This window comes from Microcebus murinus, chromosome 29 (assembly GCF_040939455.1).
Source record: "Microcebus murinus isolate Inina chromosome 29, M.murinus_Inina_mat1.0, whole genome shotgun sequence".
In the NCBI taxonomy this organism is placed as follows: Eukaryota; Metazoa; Chordata; class Mammalia; order Primates; family Cheirogaleidae; genus Microcebus; species Microcebus murinus.
In genome coordinates this window covers 12,960,052-12,976,980 of record NC_134132.1, presented here as the reverse complement: position 1 = coordinate 12,976,980, position 16,929 = coordinate 12,960,052, and the positions used below count along the sequence as shown (strand labels likewise).

At 38.6% G+C, this 16,929-nt stretch overlaps 1 protein-coding gene across 10 annotated transcripts in view; it reads right to left on the bottom strand.

The window, feature by feature from the left end:
* WDFY3 (WD repeat and FYVE domain containing 3) overlaps positions 1 to 16,929 on the bottom strand; it is a 269,179-nt gene that overhangs the window by 114,784 nt on the left and 137,466 nt on the right. For 9 of the 10 annotated variants that reach the window (XM_075998724.1, XM_075998728.1, XM_075998723.1 and 6 more), the window contains 5 exons: positions 14,372 to 14,829; positions 12,770 to 12,853; positions 6,998 to 7,175; positions 5,958 to 6,172; positions 1,918 to 2,030 (listed from right to left, as the gene is read on the bottom strand). In XM_075998724.1, coding sequence (XP_075854839.1) covers positions 1,918 to 2,030; positions 5,958 to 6,172; positions 6,998 to 7,175; positions 12,770 to 12,853; positions 14,372 to 14,829 — 1,048 coding nt within the window. The remainder of the gene's footprint in view (positions 1 to 1,917; positions 2,031 to 5,957; positions 6,173 to 6,997; positions 7,176 to 12,769; positions 12,854 to 14,371; positions 14,830 to 16,929) is intronic. The other variant, XM_075998731.1, reaches the window with a different exon arrangement.

Sequence of the window (16,929 nt, the reverse complement as noted above, 5' to 3'; positions counted from 1 at the left end):
AATAATTTCAAGAGTAAAAAGACAAATTCTAAACCAATTATCCTATCTTCCCAGGAATATACTGCAAATGTAATAGAGAAAATACTTCCTCTCAAGATAAATTACCTGAGTGTATGTAATTATTTTCCTCTCAAATGTGCTGGACATTCAGGGAACCATAAAAAAATATCTCAATATTCTCTTAGGGAAAGGAGCTATCTTTGTTTTCACTCTTAGCAAAAGAAATCCCAACTCAATTCTAAATAACCGTGTAAAGTACAAACAATAACAATAACAAAAATAATAGACCCAGGAGATGCATATTAATTGATATGAAGAGGTTCAATACTTGCTGTTTTCCAATAAGACTGTGTTGGAACTCAAAAGTTCTTAAAGTTTCCCTAACACAGTATTGATTAATCACAGTATTGATAATCCGTAGGAGGAAAAATTAAGACTGAAATAATGGTTGACGGTTGTTTAATCTGACTCTCAGAATTCTCACCTGTAAAGTGAATGGGTTGATCTAAATCAGGGGTCCTCAAACTTTTTAAACAAGGGGCCAGCCAGTTCACTGTCCCTCAGACCGCTGGAGGGCTGGACAATAGTTTAAAAAAAAAACTATGAACAAATTCCTATGCACACTGCACATATCTTATTTTGAAGTAAAAAAACCAAACGGGCAAAAACACCTGCACGTGGCCCGCGGGCCGTAGTTTGAGGATGCCTGCTCTAAATGATCACTTACCTCCCTGCCACAGTGGCCATTCTACTTTATTCTTGCCCGTTTCACTAGCAATGGGTCATCTTAATCCATGAAAACAAATACTTTATCACTATGGCTAACAGTGGCACAAAATGAACAACAAAGTAAAAATGCAGCAAAGCACAGACTTAACACTGGGAGGAAACCCAGAGCAACTGAGCTCTCCCCCGAGAACACTGTTTGCCCCCAGCTCTTGAGTGGACGGAGTCTGCTGCTTCTCTCGTGTCCATGATGGACGGTAGGCATGGAATTAGCATCCTGCTAATTCCTGTATCATTCTTCTATCAGCCTAATGCAGAGACTGCTCCTTGGAGGCTCCTCATCAGCAACTATTTCATCTCTCTAGGAAGCTACCACCTAACTGTTCTCCTAGCAGGACCCTCTGCGGTTTTCAACAACACTGGGCATTTTACTCTCAGTCTTTTCTGTACTAATTCTTGCCATTGTACTGGGGGGATATCAACGTCCACCTGGCACCTCCCCCTTCTAGTTCTAAGATCACCTTTCCTCCAAGTGTCACCTCTGCTTCACTCCAGAGCCACAGTTTGGACACGGTCATTTTCTCTGCTTGCTCCACTCCTTCGATTTTGATTGCACTTGCCCCGTCCCTCTTTCCTCCGGCTCCTCATTCCTTTTCTCCCATTGCATCTGCACTCTGGCCTGGCTGTTAACTCTCCAGTCCACTGATCTGCCCTTTTTCTCTCCGCCTATCACAACTGGCCACCTGGCCTCACTTCATTCCCTACATGGGCCTGTATCCTCTAAAAAAATACCGACTTTTATCAGTATTTTTAATTTCCTATTCTCCAAGTCCTCCTGCAGCAGCTGTCTTGCAGATCCACGGCCTGTTAATAATCATCTAATCAGCCGCTCTGTAGTCCAGGCAGCAAGCGAAGTATGAATCCCAAGAAACAGGTATCCCCGGTTCCACGCCAAGAGTTATTCTGCCCGTAATCCTCATCTCTTCTGTATCCTTGCATCACCAACGATGGATTCCTTTTCCACCCCACTGCCCCCTCCTTGGTTAGCCAACCCCGTCCTGTGTTTCTCCATTCAAATATCAACAGACCCTTGTCTTTTTCTTCGTAACCTTTTTGAAATAATACTCATCCGCCACGTGGCTTTCATGTACAAAAGCACACCAGAAAAGGGAACCTCAAAGGCCAACTCACTTCTCATCTCAGGCTCGTAACTCAGCGAACTTGGCTTGTGGACCCTGTATTGTTTCAGCAGCTTTTTGTCCCAGGCACCGCAGTTTAAAGGACTTGCCAAACGCAAAAACTCCCTGATTGGAGACACAAAGCAAAATTATTCCTTGATGAACATTATATAAGTCATCAACCGAACACTCAAAAAAGAGAGTTAATGAGTGATGACAGACTGGTTAAAATACAAAAGAAATGCAAAGTTATAAAACAATACACAATGTTCATTTTATATTTAATCTCCATATGGCTATATATCTACTACATATTTTTCAGTATTTATTATTTCAAAAATGAATAAGAAGCACTCCAACTCGAATACGGCTAAAACAAACTCATCACTTTATACTCAAACCTGGGGCTTTTCTTATCGTTTGCATCTCACTGAAATGTGCTTCGATTCCTCTCCTTTCTTTGACTTTCCACATTCAGAAAATCCTGCTGATTCTACTGGCTAAAAATATTGTATCTTGCCATCTTCCCTCCATTCTTGCTGCTACCACCCAGACTACACTAGGTTACTATTCCTAAAACAGAGTCTTAATGACCTCCTGTGACTTCAATCTTGCCCCAACTCAGTCCATTCTCCACTATAGTCAGTATCTATCAAAATTAAAATCTACTCAATGTCACTCTATCGCTTAAGACTCTGCAGTGGCTTTCCATTTCTTGCAGGTGAGCAGATGGAAACCCCAACTCCCCAAAACGGCTGGCGTATAATGGGATACATGAGAAGATTCTCACTTCATTCTCCAGCTTCGTGGCTCCCATTTTCTCCCCAATCATAAATCCAAGGTTTCTGACTCCCTGAGAATACTGTACTCCTTCCCTACTCTGGACCATCATATTCGTCTTTCTTGTTGCTGAGAACATTCTTTCCCCCCACTTTTTAATCCAATTAACTCTCTTCCAAACTTTATCTCTTGTCATTTCTCTCACGAAGCCCGCTATGAGCCATGCTCCCCAAAAAGTCTGGGTAAGCTGCCCCTATATGAACTACATGACACAGCTATTATAGAACTTAAGCAATATTTTAATTTTCTGCTTATCTGATTATTTCTTACTATACATTTTTTGAGAGCATGAATCTTCCACACCCTTTCATTTATGACATCATGTAAAAAAAAATTTCTCTGAATTTTCAATTCCCTCTGGCAGAAAAAAAATGAGGTTGAAAAGTTAAGAAGTATACCCTTTGCCACTTTTTCATGTAGAATGTTACATACAATTAGCTTATAATCTGAGGCTTGTAATAGCCAGGTACCGGCACCATCCATCACTTGACTTTTTTTTTTCTAAGAATTCATTGTAAAAATGGAGCATAACCAAGCGGTTATGGTTAGTATTAGGTATAAGAAAGTCTCTCTTTCTCTCTACTATCAAAACAGATTATCAAAAAGGACCAGGGGAAAAATCACAATGCTACTTTCAAAGCTTTAAGAAGATGAGTAAATCCCTAAGATGATGGATGAAGGGAGTAGGACTGTCTTGTTCATCTTGATATGATTAAGGCCTAGTACACTGCCTGATACACTGTTTAACAAATGTTTACTCCCTAAGCTTTTCTTAATCCATCATTGGTTTGGAGTCCATTTAATTTACAACCATTTTTAAGAAAGCTCCTGAAAGTTTTATAAAACTTGAACAGTAGAAAAAAATATAATCCTAATAAAGAGATCTGCTTATATTCCCAAAGTGACAAGATGTGTAAGTGTAATTTTCTAAGGAGAAACAAGATGATTTATACATTAAATCTGTTTGGCTAGGTATAGTATCAAGGAAAATACAGAAAAATTGTTTTAAAATAGCAACAGGCAGATTTCATTCCTAAAACATACAGTGCTGTTTCTCTTGCATTAAAAAAGGTTATTTTATAAAAATACATTTTATTTTATATATATATGCATTTCTTTTTCCTTTTTTTTATTTCAGCATATTATGGGGGTACAAATTTTAAGGTTTCAAATAATGCCCTTCCCCCCCCCCCACAAGTCTGAGCTTCAAGCGTGACCATCCCCCAGACGATGCACGTCTTACTCATTATGTATGTATATACCCGTCCCCCCTCCCACCCATCCAATTGCATTTCTTGAATGAGTCACAAACTGTGGCATATTTTATATAATTCCATAGTATGTACTATGGAATTATTCAGTAATAAAAAGAAAAAATGGGCCGGGCGCGGTGGCTCACGCCTGTAATCCTAGCACTCTGGGAGGCCGAGGAGGGCGGATTGCTCGAGGTCAGGAGTTCAAAACCAGCCTGAGCAAGAGCGAGACCCTGTCTCTACTATAAATAGAAAGAAATTCATTAGCCAACTAATATATATATATAAAATGAGCTGGGCATGGTGCACATGCCTGTAGTCCCAGCTACTCAGGAGGCTGAGGCAGAAGGATTGCTTGAGCCCAGGACTTTGAGGTTGCTGTGAGCTAGGCTGACGCCACGGCACTCACTCTAGCCTGGGCAACAAGCGAGACTCTGTCTCAAAAAAAAAAAAAAGAAAATATGATTGACACATTTAACAACTTATATGCATCTCAGGAACATTATAGTAAGGGGGAAAAAAAAGACAATCAATCTCAAAAGATCACCTACTGTATGATGTCATTTATATAACATTCTCCAAATGACAAAATTATGGAGATAGAGAACAGATCAGTGGTTCCCCAAAGGTAAGGGAAGGTGGGGGTTATGGAGACAGGCATGGCAATAAAGGGGTAGCACCAGGGGAATCTTTGTGATCGTGTGGTGGTCACACGAACCTACACACACAGGTGATGCAATAACTGAGAATTACATGTGGACGTGAATACATCATAACCAGTATTGATTTCTGGTTCTGATACTGTACTATAGTTATAAAAGCTATAAACAATGGAGGAAACTGGGTGAGGGGGACAAGGAACCTCTCTTATCTATCTTTACAACTTATAGTGAATCTATAATTATTTCAAAGCAAAAAAGTTAAAGTATTTTTAAAAAAGTTCTTACATTATGGAAAGTTCTTAAATATGAATATAAAGTAGATATAAGCCATTTACATATTAAACATGACTTTATTTATTTCTTTTTCAAGTCAGGGTCTCGGCTCTGTTACCCAGGCTGGACTGCAGTGGCATGATCACAGCTCACTGCAGCCTCGGACTCCTAGGCTTAAGGGATCCTCCTGCCTCAACCTCCCTAGTAGCTGGGACTATAGGTGCGCACCACCACACCCAGCTGATTTTTCTTTGTAGTTTTTTGTAGGGACACAGTCTTGCTACGTTGCCCAGGCTGGTCTTGAACTCCTGGCTCAAGTGATCTTCCCCCGCCTCAGTCTCCCCCAAAGTGCTGGGATTACAGGCGCGAGCCACTGCGCCCAGCCTATTTTTAAAGGAAAGTGAGAGTCTGCTGAATTCAAGGGGAAGAAATAACTAATGGGGCAGAAACACTAAACGACTGCCAGTGACTAGACTGATTTTCTTTTTTTTTTTTTTTTTTTTTTTTTTTGAGACAGAGTCTCACTTTATTGCCCAGGCTAGAGTGAGTGCCGTGGCGTCAGCCTAGCTCACAGCAACCTCAAACTCCAGGGCTCGAGTGATCCTTCTTTCTCAGCCTCCCGAGTAGCTGGGACTACAGGCATGTGCCACCATGCCCGGCTAATTTTTTTTATATATATATCAGTTGGCCAATTAATTTCTTTCTATTTATAGTAGAGACGGGGTCTCGCTCTTGCTCAGGCTGGTTTTGAACTCCTGACCTTGAGCAATCCGCCCGCCTCGGCCTCCCAAGAGCTAGGATTACAGGCGTGAGCCACCGCGCCCGGCCTAGACTGATTTTCTAAATGCTATCTTTTGAGTATTTTTACCCATTTTTTTTTTTTTTGTTATGTCTTGCCCGCAGGTAACTGAATATGTATGCCCATTAATGCAAGAACTCTGGAATCATAAAAGACTCTAGAAATTGGCATTGCTGCTAATCATCGTGGCCTGTCGAGCGTGAAAAAGAAGAGAGAACTCACTGACCTCAGCACCATGGGCTCCAGGGCCTGGGAGGCCAAGCGTTCGAACATGCGCTGGAGAGGGGGGTGCAGGGAGTGGTCCTCGTCCGCCAGCGCCGCGCTGCACCTCTGCAGCAGCCGGGCATGAAGGCCAGCTTCACACATGACCTGCTGGTTTCTCTCCGTGTGCACCAGGGACTGTAAAATATTCGCCACGGCCAGCTGGAGGTCCAGAGCGTGCTAAAGTTAAAGAGATCCAGGAAACCAGGGCGATCTTAGTGGGAGACAGGTGACGTCGTCACTTCCCACGCGGAGCACGCATTTTAATTAACGTGAGGTCCCTACAGGCTTCGAAACACGTTCGGGTAAATTGAGGCACTGGCTTAGAGCGCCAGAGCAATTACAGAACAGGCCAGGCGAAAACTCCCCGTTTTAATTTTGTTAGAAGCATACCCAGCTGGACTCTATTTGCTTCCAAGTCTTTTGTGTTACACGACTATATAACTAAAGGTAGTTCTACTTTTATAAAAGCAGTGTGTATGAACTCTTTACATGGTAGGTGGACAACTAACCTAAGGAAGGCCTACTGTTTATACCTGCGATACTTTTTTAGGCCTTTAAATGAACTCCGCACGACATTTTAACAGAATAGCCACCCCCAGGCCCCAATTTACCCAAACTCTTGAGTACTACGGGTCAAGACAAATAAATAGCCTCAACAGAGTATCTCTGGTCCTTTTTCCTTCTGTACTGTTCATTAACAACGTCCACTGCCGAGCAGGATTTACAAGGGCAAACGGAATGATTCTAGTACCAGGGGTAACCATCGTCACCGCATTTTGTAACAAATGCACCGCATTCTAAAACATGCATCATGAAAGGCAAGGCTCAAATAGAAAAATCCTGTTGTTGTTTTTTTTTCCCCTTTTATCTACTTTAGTACGTTGATAGGTAAAACAGTTCCATGCTCCTTTCTCTCTTCCCCAGAGCCCCCGGCTCGCGCGATCAACATCCACATGGTTTCATTCATCACACACGGGGAGGCACTGACGTGACCAAGCTTACTTCTGGCTGTGTCACTGACCCTACAGAGGCCAGGAGGTCCAGCATCGCGATCATGGCCCCAGGGTGGATGATGACTGCATCGGAACTCGGGAGAGATGAGGTCGTCACGTGGAGTTTCAGGTCGGCAACATTTTTAGCAGGGTAGATAGGGGGAGTGGAAACAGAATGATATGCATGCCTATATAAAAAGAAAGAAGGGTACATTTGGTATTTATAATTCCAATCAGATTATCTTCTGTTCATTTTCTTCATCGTGTGTTACTTTTGTATCCACTGATAAGCAAAAAAAAAAAAAAAAAAAAGCCTTGTCATTCAGGGATAGGTTGCACAATATTTTAAAGGTTGGGATATATATATATATAAAAAAACGCAGCATATTATCAACGCTTGAGTCATATAGAGACAATTTATCAATTATTCTTGCCCTTTTTATGTCTTTACACCATTTATTATTTGGATTGTTTCATTAAAAAAAAAATGACACTTGTGCCAGAAGATGAGAAAAATAGGTAAAATCGTAGTGATTCCAAGTTCTAGGAAGATGAAATAATATGTGATGAAAGATCAAGGTAAATTAAGTCCCTCGATGAGATTGTTTTCTTTTGAAATTATCTATGTGTTTTTAATCTTTCCTCAGCCTATGACCAAAGTAGCCTAACAAGAATTAACAAGATCGCCGGGCGTGGTGGCTCACGCCGGTAATCCTAGCATACTGGGAGGCCCAGGCGGGAGGATTGCTCGAGGTCAGGAGTTCGAAACCAGCCTGAGCAAGAGCGAGACCCCCGTCTCTACTATAAATACAAAGAAATTAATTGGCCAACTAATATATACAGAAAAAATTAGCCGGGCATGGTGGCGCATGCCTGTAGTCCCAGCTACTCGGGAGGCTGAGGCAGGAGGATCGCTTGAGCCCAGGAGTTGGAGGTTGCTGTGAGCGAGGCTGACGTCACGGCACTCACTCTAGCCTGGGCAACAAAGCAAGACTCTGTCTCAAGAAAAGAAAAGAAAAAAAAAAAACAAGATCAAAGTGGCCTCCTCTATATAACTGGGCCAACCGAGTCAGGGTTGGCTCAGTCTTGGCTACCCACGAATAAATACATCAAGCATCATGAAAAGTTTTCCTTTAGTTTACGTGGAACTACATTCACTGTTTGCATGCGTTCCCGCAAACACTGCAAATATTCATCACGATTTTTAAAATCTTAGAAGACATATTTTATATTAGTTTCTGTGAGTTAGAAAGCCCAGCCATGTCCTGAACGTAAACATTTCTTCTCATCAATGATCTCCACTTTCTCTTTCATACTACTCATCTACAATTCATGAATTTTGCACAATTTGCACATCTTGGCAGGAAGAAACAGATGCTTGTCGTTTCAGCCTATAGGAGAGCTCTTTGTTCCAATGAGTTGGTCTCAGCATAATTTGCCTAATGCTGAGCTCTGTCACCGAGAACAGTGCAGTCTCAGCTCTCTGGTACAGGAGCAGCTTGGGAAACAGATGCTTTCTGTCAGTGATTTAGTAGCGAAGAATTGGCACTGCCATGTTTTGTTTTTTTTTTGAAAAAGTAACATTCTCTTTTTAACAGAGATTCTAGGAAAGTATTCAGCTTTACTTACAAAAAGAAAAAAAAAAAAAACCACACGGGTTCTCCTAGTTTATTTAAGTAAGCATCTTCTCCGCCCATTCATGTTTTCACTCCCTGTATTTGCTGTTTTTCGTTCGGTAAGATTTAATTTCTAAACTTACTAGAGAAAGATTTCTAGATGCTCATTACCAACAGGTATCCTCTTCCTATGCTGTTCGCTTTATTCTTTAAAATATTTTGACCCATCTAGAAAAAAGATTCATGATTCTGCTAAACTATAGCACGAATTCTCACCCTTGAATTGAAAAATTTCGTAAAAAACATTTTCCTTAAACACACACACACACACACACACAGATTCTAATTGTATATTTTAGTTATAGAACTTCGATAATTATTTCTAAATTGACAGATTTAATCTAAGATTTGGATTGAAATTATGGATAGACCTTGAAAAAAATCTTTATGTCTTTGGACACTGAACTCCTTTTATTGACACAGGTAGAGCATCCTAACCCAAGCATCCCAAATCCCCCAAAACCTAAAACTTTTTGAGCACTGACATGACATCACAAGTGGAAAATTCTACCCCTTGTGATGGGTTGCATTCAAAATGCAGTCAAAGCTGTGTTTCATGCCCTAAATTATTAATATTAAAAATATTGTATATAAAACTATCTTCAGGCTATGTGTGTAAGGTACGTATGAAACATAATAAATTCTATGTTTGGACTTGGGTCCCATCCCCAAGGTATTTTAATATTTCATTACGTATATGTAAATACTGAAAAAAATCCGAAATCCAAAATACTCCTGGTATCAAACATTTCAGATAAGGGATACTCAACCTGTATATAACTACTGTAGTAGCGAATATTTTTTACCTTGTATCAGAAAACAATATTCCAATAAAGAAATTACATTCACCGTTTTTAAAACAAAAAAATACTACAAAGACTGCTGAAACCTAAAACATGATATTAATTAAAATTAGGTGTATTATAACAGATGTTATATATTAATGCTTATTAAGTCATCTAGGTATCACCACAAGTATTACCACTTTTTAAATTTAGTGACTGTGGTAAGCAAATGGTTAATTCACAAGCAATACCTAACCATTTTTAAAGACAGGATAAGACATCTCAAAATTTAATTTTTATGTTGCAGTCACTCTCAAAAATTATAGAAACTGTTATTTTAAATATTTCATCCGAATTTCTCATTTATATTTAAGACTAATCTACCTCTTTTAGGAAAATATAGTTGAATATTTAAATTCTGAATATATGCTTTGCTTTAATCATCAAGTGTGCAGGGGTGCTGAGTAACAGATACCATGTTTGAATGGTAACTAGTACTCGCCACCTCTTGTCCCACTGCAGTTATATTCTGTTGAGTTTTGATTACTATTTTGCATTCACTTCCTCCAACTCTGATTGAACACTGTTCAGCTATAATTCTGTTCTATTATTCCTCTGAATAATGAATAATGAAAAAGATTGTAAGTTTTAGTTTTCTAAATATGAGGTTAACTAGCTCTTTCCCACCCCCAATTCTTAAAATAATTAGAGAAGGACCTCCAGCATTTTAAATTTCAGGCAAGTATCACAAGCTCAAAATTTTCTTAGCATCTGAATGCTCCACAAGTCATAAAAACACAGTGTGCGGTGTTGGTTTCTCCCTTTGCCAACGAAACCAACATGTTTTGCCACAAGAAAAAGATGCCTATGAGCTGATGTAATTTGTTGAGAGGTTCTAGAATTAGTGTGAATTCAACACTAATTTCAAAAGTTACTAGAATTGGATTTGTGAAGTAAAAACATTAGACTCTTTACTAGCTTAGAGGCTTCTTACCACTCGGCAAAATGTGCGCAGCCCAACTAGTATGGCAACCTGAAAATGTCAACACTGATTTTTAGTATTAGCATGAACAGTATCGAGGGTTTTCTGTCCTTGGGGTTACATCAATTTGGAAGACTGATGGAGAACTCAAATGTATTAGGATTCACTTAACTAGGTGTGTTTGTTTATTCAGCGATGATGGTTTTGCCTTAAGTCAAAGACTTGGTATATCTCTACCTGTAGATGTGATACAAACAATGACAAAGTTTTTTTTTTTTTTTTTAAATTTAAAGCCATTAAGTAACTCTTTAAGGAAGAAAATGCTTTGTTCCCTTTGTCAAATTACCATCTAAATAAATAGTAAATTCTGATGGAAATTTTTTTTTTTTACTGTATCCCTTTAATCTGTTCATTTCTATTTTGTAGTTTTTGGCTACCACTTAAAAAGTACTAAATGTTTTTAAACGGTAATTTTTAGGACTTTACCATTTGAGACATAATAATCATTATACTTTAACATTGTGATATTAAGTAATTTAAAACTAATAATTTAAATTATTTCTTGGCCGGGCGCGGTGGCTCACGCCTGTAATCCTAGCTCTCTGGGAGGCCGAGGCGGGCGGATTGCTCGAGGTCAGGAGTTCGAAACCAGCCTGAGCAAGAGGCGAAACCCCGTCTCTACTATAAATAGAAATTAATTGGCCAACTAATATATATACAAAAAATTAGCCGGGCATGGTGGCGAATGCCTGTAGTCCCAGCTACCTGGGAGGCTGAGGCAGGAGGATTGCTTGAGCCAGGAGTTTGAGGTTGCTGTGAGCTAGGCTGACGCCACGGCACTCACTCTAGCCTGGGCAACAAAGTGAGACTCTGTCTCAAAAAAAAAAAAAAAAAAAAAAAAAAAAAAATTATTTCTCTAACATGTAGTAGTTCTTTGGGATCACATACACAAATCTTCAAACACAAATACTTTACCTTATCCATTTTAGCAAAAGAAAAATATACTATATCAAATCAAATCTATCTAGTTCATGGTTTCACAAATTAAGACACCTCTTTAAAAAGAAAAAAAGAGTAGTTTTTAAGCACAAATATATTAAACAACCCTAAATTTATTTAAGATTGGTTTGAACTATGCCATCGTTTACTGTAAGAAATAAACTGTTAAGCTCCTGTGTAAATTTAAGAGAAAAAGGAAAATTTGTCTTTGTATATACATAATGAATATGTATATATTTTTAAGAGACAAGTTCTCACTCTGTCACCGAGGCTGAAGTGCAGCGGTGCAATCATAGTTCACTGCAACCTCAAACTCCTGGCCTCAAGTGATCCTCCCAAAGTGCTGGGATTACAGATGTGAGGCGCCTGGTCTGGCCCTAATAAAGGTTACTACTACAATATGCTGAAATACAGAACCTGTAAACAAACACTTTTCATGCACTAACTCCAACTATATTCAAGTTCCAAAATCTGAACAATAGTAATACAATTAAAACGAAAATAAAGCAGAATTCATTTTTAAAAATCATTCAGCATTCATTTTTTTAAAAATCCACAATGGAAGAATATTTACATATAAGTTAAAGACTTATTTTTGGTTATGAGGAAAACAGGAGAAGGAACAAAAGTATGTGGTGCCAACTATAGACTATGACCATTTTATGTAGGTTGCAAATGGAATCTTAAATGGATCTTAATTGTATTTTTTTGGTCAATCTACGGGAATTTTAAAAAATTCGTAAGTTTAATATAGGAGATCAACTAGATCAGAGATTTACACAGAACCAATGAAACAATGAACTGAAGTAGATTATTATTCACTTTTTCAAAGTTTAGCATTCTTAAGTCTTCACAATAGCATATTTCAACTGGTTGAACCTGCTTGAGAAAATACACATTTCCTTCCAGTGCTATGAAGTTCATTCTGGAGTAAAAGTCAAAACCAAAGAATGATCCTGACATTTAAAGTTAAAAAAAAAAAAAAAAAAAAAAAAAGGTAGAAAAGTACTCTAAAGAGACAGTAGGCTCTCAGATTTCTAAGTTATTTTAATAAAAGACATGCTTTTCTCTACAACCAAAGCGTGTAGTTTAGTCTAAATAATGGAGTTGGATGATGAAATTCTTCATAGCTTCACAGTACCAACATATTTTACTTTCATAAATATATTCAAGAGAAATTGATAATTTAAAAACCTTTAAAAAGAAAAAAGTCAAATAGAAAGCAAAAAAAAAAAAAATTAAAGTTTCAAAACACAATGACCATATTAACGTATAAGTAAGCACAGGAAAAAAAAAAAAAACCCACACAAACAGATTGACTTCTCTTATAAGATCAGTACCTTTTCCTGGACAAAGCTGGTGTTCCCCAAGGAGAGGGGAGAGAAGACTCACTTGTCAGGCAAGGAGGGATCTGTTCTGCACGACTACAGACGACAAAACAGACAGGGTGGTTTAGAGAGGTTAGAAGAAGAGAACACCAGGTTGGCCATAGGTTAGTTTCACAAGAAAATGCCAGTAGAAGTCTTATATGGAACATCATCCGTATTCAGTAGGCACAAGGAGCAAGACTACGACACATGCACTGAATGAAACAGAAAAGCATGCTTAAGGCAGAGGCTTATTCCATCAATGTTAACATTTAACACGGTTGTTAAAACAGAGTTCTGTGAGCCCTGTTTTTGGACAAAGTGACTAAAAATGAGGTATACTCGCTAGGATAAGTAGAAATCAAGGGAAAAGAGGTTAAATTTGAATACGCAAGTTTATATAGCTTCTTCCTAGGATATTACACTATCTCATGTTTTCTATAAGTTAACAATATATATGCATCGTTATTTCAGATAGGGAAAATCAGAAGTTTTTTTTTTTTTATAATTTCTTACAATTTTTTTTTTTATTTTCACATCTAAATATTGAGGACTCAGAAGTCTTGTTAAGAAGAAATGTCTCAGTTGACATTTCAAAGTAGATACTCCACAGTAACGCATACAAAACTTATTAGAAGCTCTATGCAATGGAGTTACTTTAGCTGTTAATGGGGGCAATTTAAAGATAACTCATTTATTTTATAAAGCTATGGTTAATTGTTAAAAGCAATAATACATGGACATAAATTAGCAGCACAACCCTTAACATTATTTTTCAAAGTGACAACTTAATTAAAAACACAGTTGAAGCACTGAAAATGGTAAGTGATTCGGGTAAAGTGGCTCTCCTTAGAACCCTGTGTTTTTCCCATCATAGAATTTGTCACAATAGATGTAATTGGCTACATAATGTGTCTGTATTTCAACTAAAAGAAAGCCAGGACCAAGACAGCCCCGTACAGAGCAGGATCCCCAGTGCCTCGCACGATGAGCTGGCATGCAATGGGATTTTGTCAAGTCCTTGTATGACGAAGGAATAAGTAAAATGAGTCTGATGGACTCCTGGGCTTGATGGGTCAAGACACTGATATGTCCCCTAAGGAGCTGTATCACTTTTTGAGGATTATGAGATGTTGGCAACGACAGAGCATCTGTCTGGAAATATGAATAATCATAGCCATGTTCTGTTGCTAACAGATATCGGTAAGCCCGGATGCACCTAATGTTTCTGAGGCTGAAAAAGGAAAAAGAGAACAATAGCAAACACCACCATTAAATGGAAACTTCATAAAAAAAAAAAAAAACTATTCCAACGACTGCAATGAGAGCTAACTGAACCCGAATTTACAAGTAATAGGCAGGCTTCCATGCTAAAAAAAAAAAAAAAAAAAAAAAAAAAAGAACTTAACACCAGCGCAACAGTGATATTAAAAAATAAAGTGATACACCTCAAGCAAATGGGAGAGAAGACTCGTTTGTTCTCATTTTGCGTGGGGGTTAACTTATGACTCACGTCTTAATGCTGAAGTCATGCTTAGCGGACCCTGCCGCTGGGAGGGCAGAACAGAGCCGTACCTGTCAAAAGAGTCTGTGGCTACTTTGTAAAGATAGATAAAGAGCTTGCTGCAGTGCCGCAGGGTTGGTGACACCGAGTCCGCCGAGACCGCGTCCTCCTCTAGCAGTCTCTGAAACGGCTGTGTGTTTGAGGGGAAGACATTCATGGCGCTTATTTTCTTTAGGTCTGAGAAGCAGCCAAGAAACCGAACAGCGTCTGCCAGCTTCTCATACTGGATCTCTGTCTTGAAGAAGTGCGAGTTGGCCGGCTCGTAGCGCATCGCCGCGGTCAGCGTGCAGAACACGGTGTGGAGAAGCTCGAACACCTGGCTCTGGCTCACTTTCTCCCAGCCGTTCTTGGGCGGGAAGCTCAGGGATCTCTCCATGGCAACAAGCAAGGACGTAATGTACACAAACCCTCCAACCTTCCTAAAAACTGTCCTCGAACGGTGGCTTTCTCGGAGGACTGACAGGAGGGCCTACAAGGGGGAAAAAAAAGGGCAAAAACAACCAAAAACAAACATAAGTCAAATTAAAAAAAAAAAAAAGAGAGAAAATCATCATGCACATATATATCAAAGAGTCTGTATTCTGTGAACATCTGATATGAATGTTTTCGTTATTTACCCAACAAGCAGTTCTATAATATTAAGCATATCAAATATTTTGCTAATTAAAAATGTCATATTAAAGACAGAAGATAATTTTAGGAAACGCCATCACACGTTTCCTTTGACAGGGCAGGGCTACATCCAGATCTTGGCTGAAAAGCTTTTCCAATGTCTTTAATTAATGACGACATCAATGAGTTCAGTTATCAAATAAGTAAAATACATATCCTAGCCTAATGTGACTAATACACATTCATGAAAAGTTGTGACTCTGTGTATGTACAAACTGATTTATTCTAGGAGGGATCAGAGAGATGATGCTCAGGGCAGCCACAATTTGGGGTCTTTTGATTCAGATAAAGTGACCATATTCTCATGCTTTCGAAAGGAACTTTAGAGGGATCACTATGTTCTTTCTCTCTTGCAAAGTGAACTGGAGCCTGAGGGCTGAAAGTATGCCCTTTCAAAAAGAACAGCTGTATGTTCTCAGAAATTAAACCTGAAGTAAATACATAAAAAAACAAAAAACTTTTTATAACTTTCAGTTATTTTTGGACTATCATACTTTTAACTTGGCTTATTATTTTTAAAAACACATTATAAAATCACCTGATTATCTTACTGGGCACATGCTTTGTACCGGGCACTCTAAGTGCTTAGTGACCCTTTCAACAATCCTACGTGTTAGGTACTATTATTCCCACTTTATAGATGAGGAATTGAGGTACAACGTGGTAAAATAACTTGCCAAAGATTGTACAGCTTACACACAGCAAAGGCAGGATTTAACCCCAGGCAGTCTAACCAATGCTACTCACGCATTTAACCTTTACTGACCCAAATAGTAATTTGAAATCTGCTTAGATACAAGGGACTCCTTTTCTATTTCTGCAATTGTACCACAATGAGTATCTACTACTATTACTTAAGACATAATTTATAATCTTCCCAATCGTTACATTTGAATCGATTTATTTTTTATTTATTTATTTATTTTTTATTATTTTTTTTTTTTGAGACAGAGTCTCACTTTGTTGCCCAGGCTAGAGTGAGTGCCGTGGCGTCAGCCTAGCTCACAGCAACCTTAAACTCCTGGCTCAAGCAATCCTCCTGCCTCAGCCTCCCAAGTAGCTGGGACTACAGGCATGCGCCACCATGCCCGGCTGATTTTTTCTATATATATTAGTTGGCCAATTAATTTCTTTCTATTTATAGAAGAGACGGGGTCTCGCTCTTGCTCAGGCTGGTTTCGAACTCCTGACCTCGAGCAGTCCGCCCGCCTCGGCCTCCCAGAGAGCTAGGATTACAGGCGTGAGCCACCGCTCCCGGCCTTGAATCAATTTATTAAAGGATCTCACCCATGTATAATGGTATCTGAAGAATGAAAAGGCTACGTATGGGTTGAGTGTCCCTTATTCAAAATGCCTGGGACCAGAAATGATCAACATTTCAGATTTTTGAATATTTGCATATATATATAATGAGGTATCCTGGGGATGGGACCCAAGTCTAAACACGAAATTCATTCATGTTTCATATACATCTTCTATATAAAGGCTAAAGGTGATTTTATACAATCGTTTTGACAATTTGGTGTATGAAAAAAGTTTGCAGCATTTCACAAATTTCAGATTTTTAGATTAGAAATGCTCAACCTGTATTAATATATATACTCACCTTCTTGACATGTACTGCTCCAGAAATTATGAGGATTTCATTATATATAACTATGTCTTATCATTTTAAAAGACAGGAAATACACATTCAGTATGTAAATAAAATGTAAAAACAGTGTAGTTCCTTCATTATTCTGCAACCAATAAATTTCCATATTAATAGTATCTGGTAACAATACAGTCTCCGTATCTTGTTAAATTTAATAAAATGTATTTATATATGCAATATTAACTCATTAAGAAAAGATTTTAAAATATACTTTTTTAAAATACTGTCTACAAAGTTGTAGGG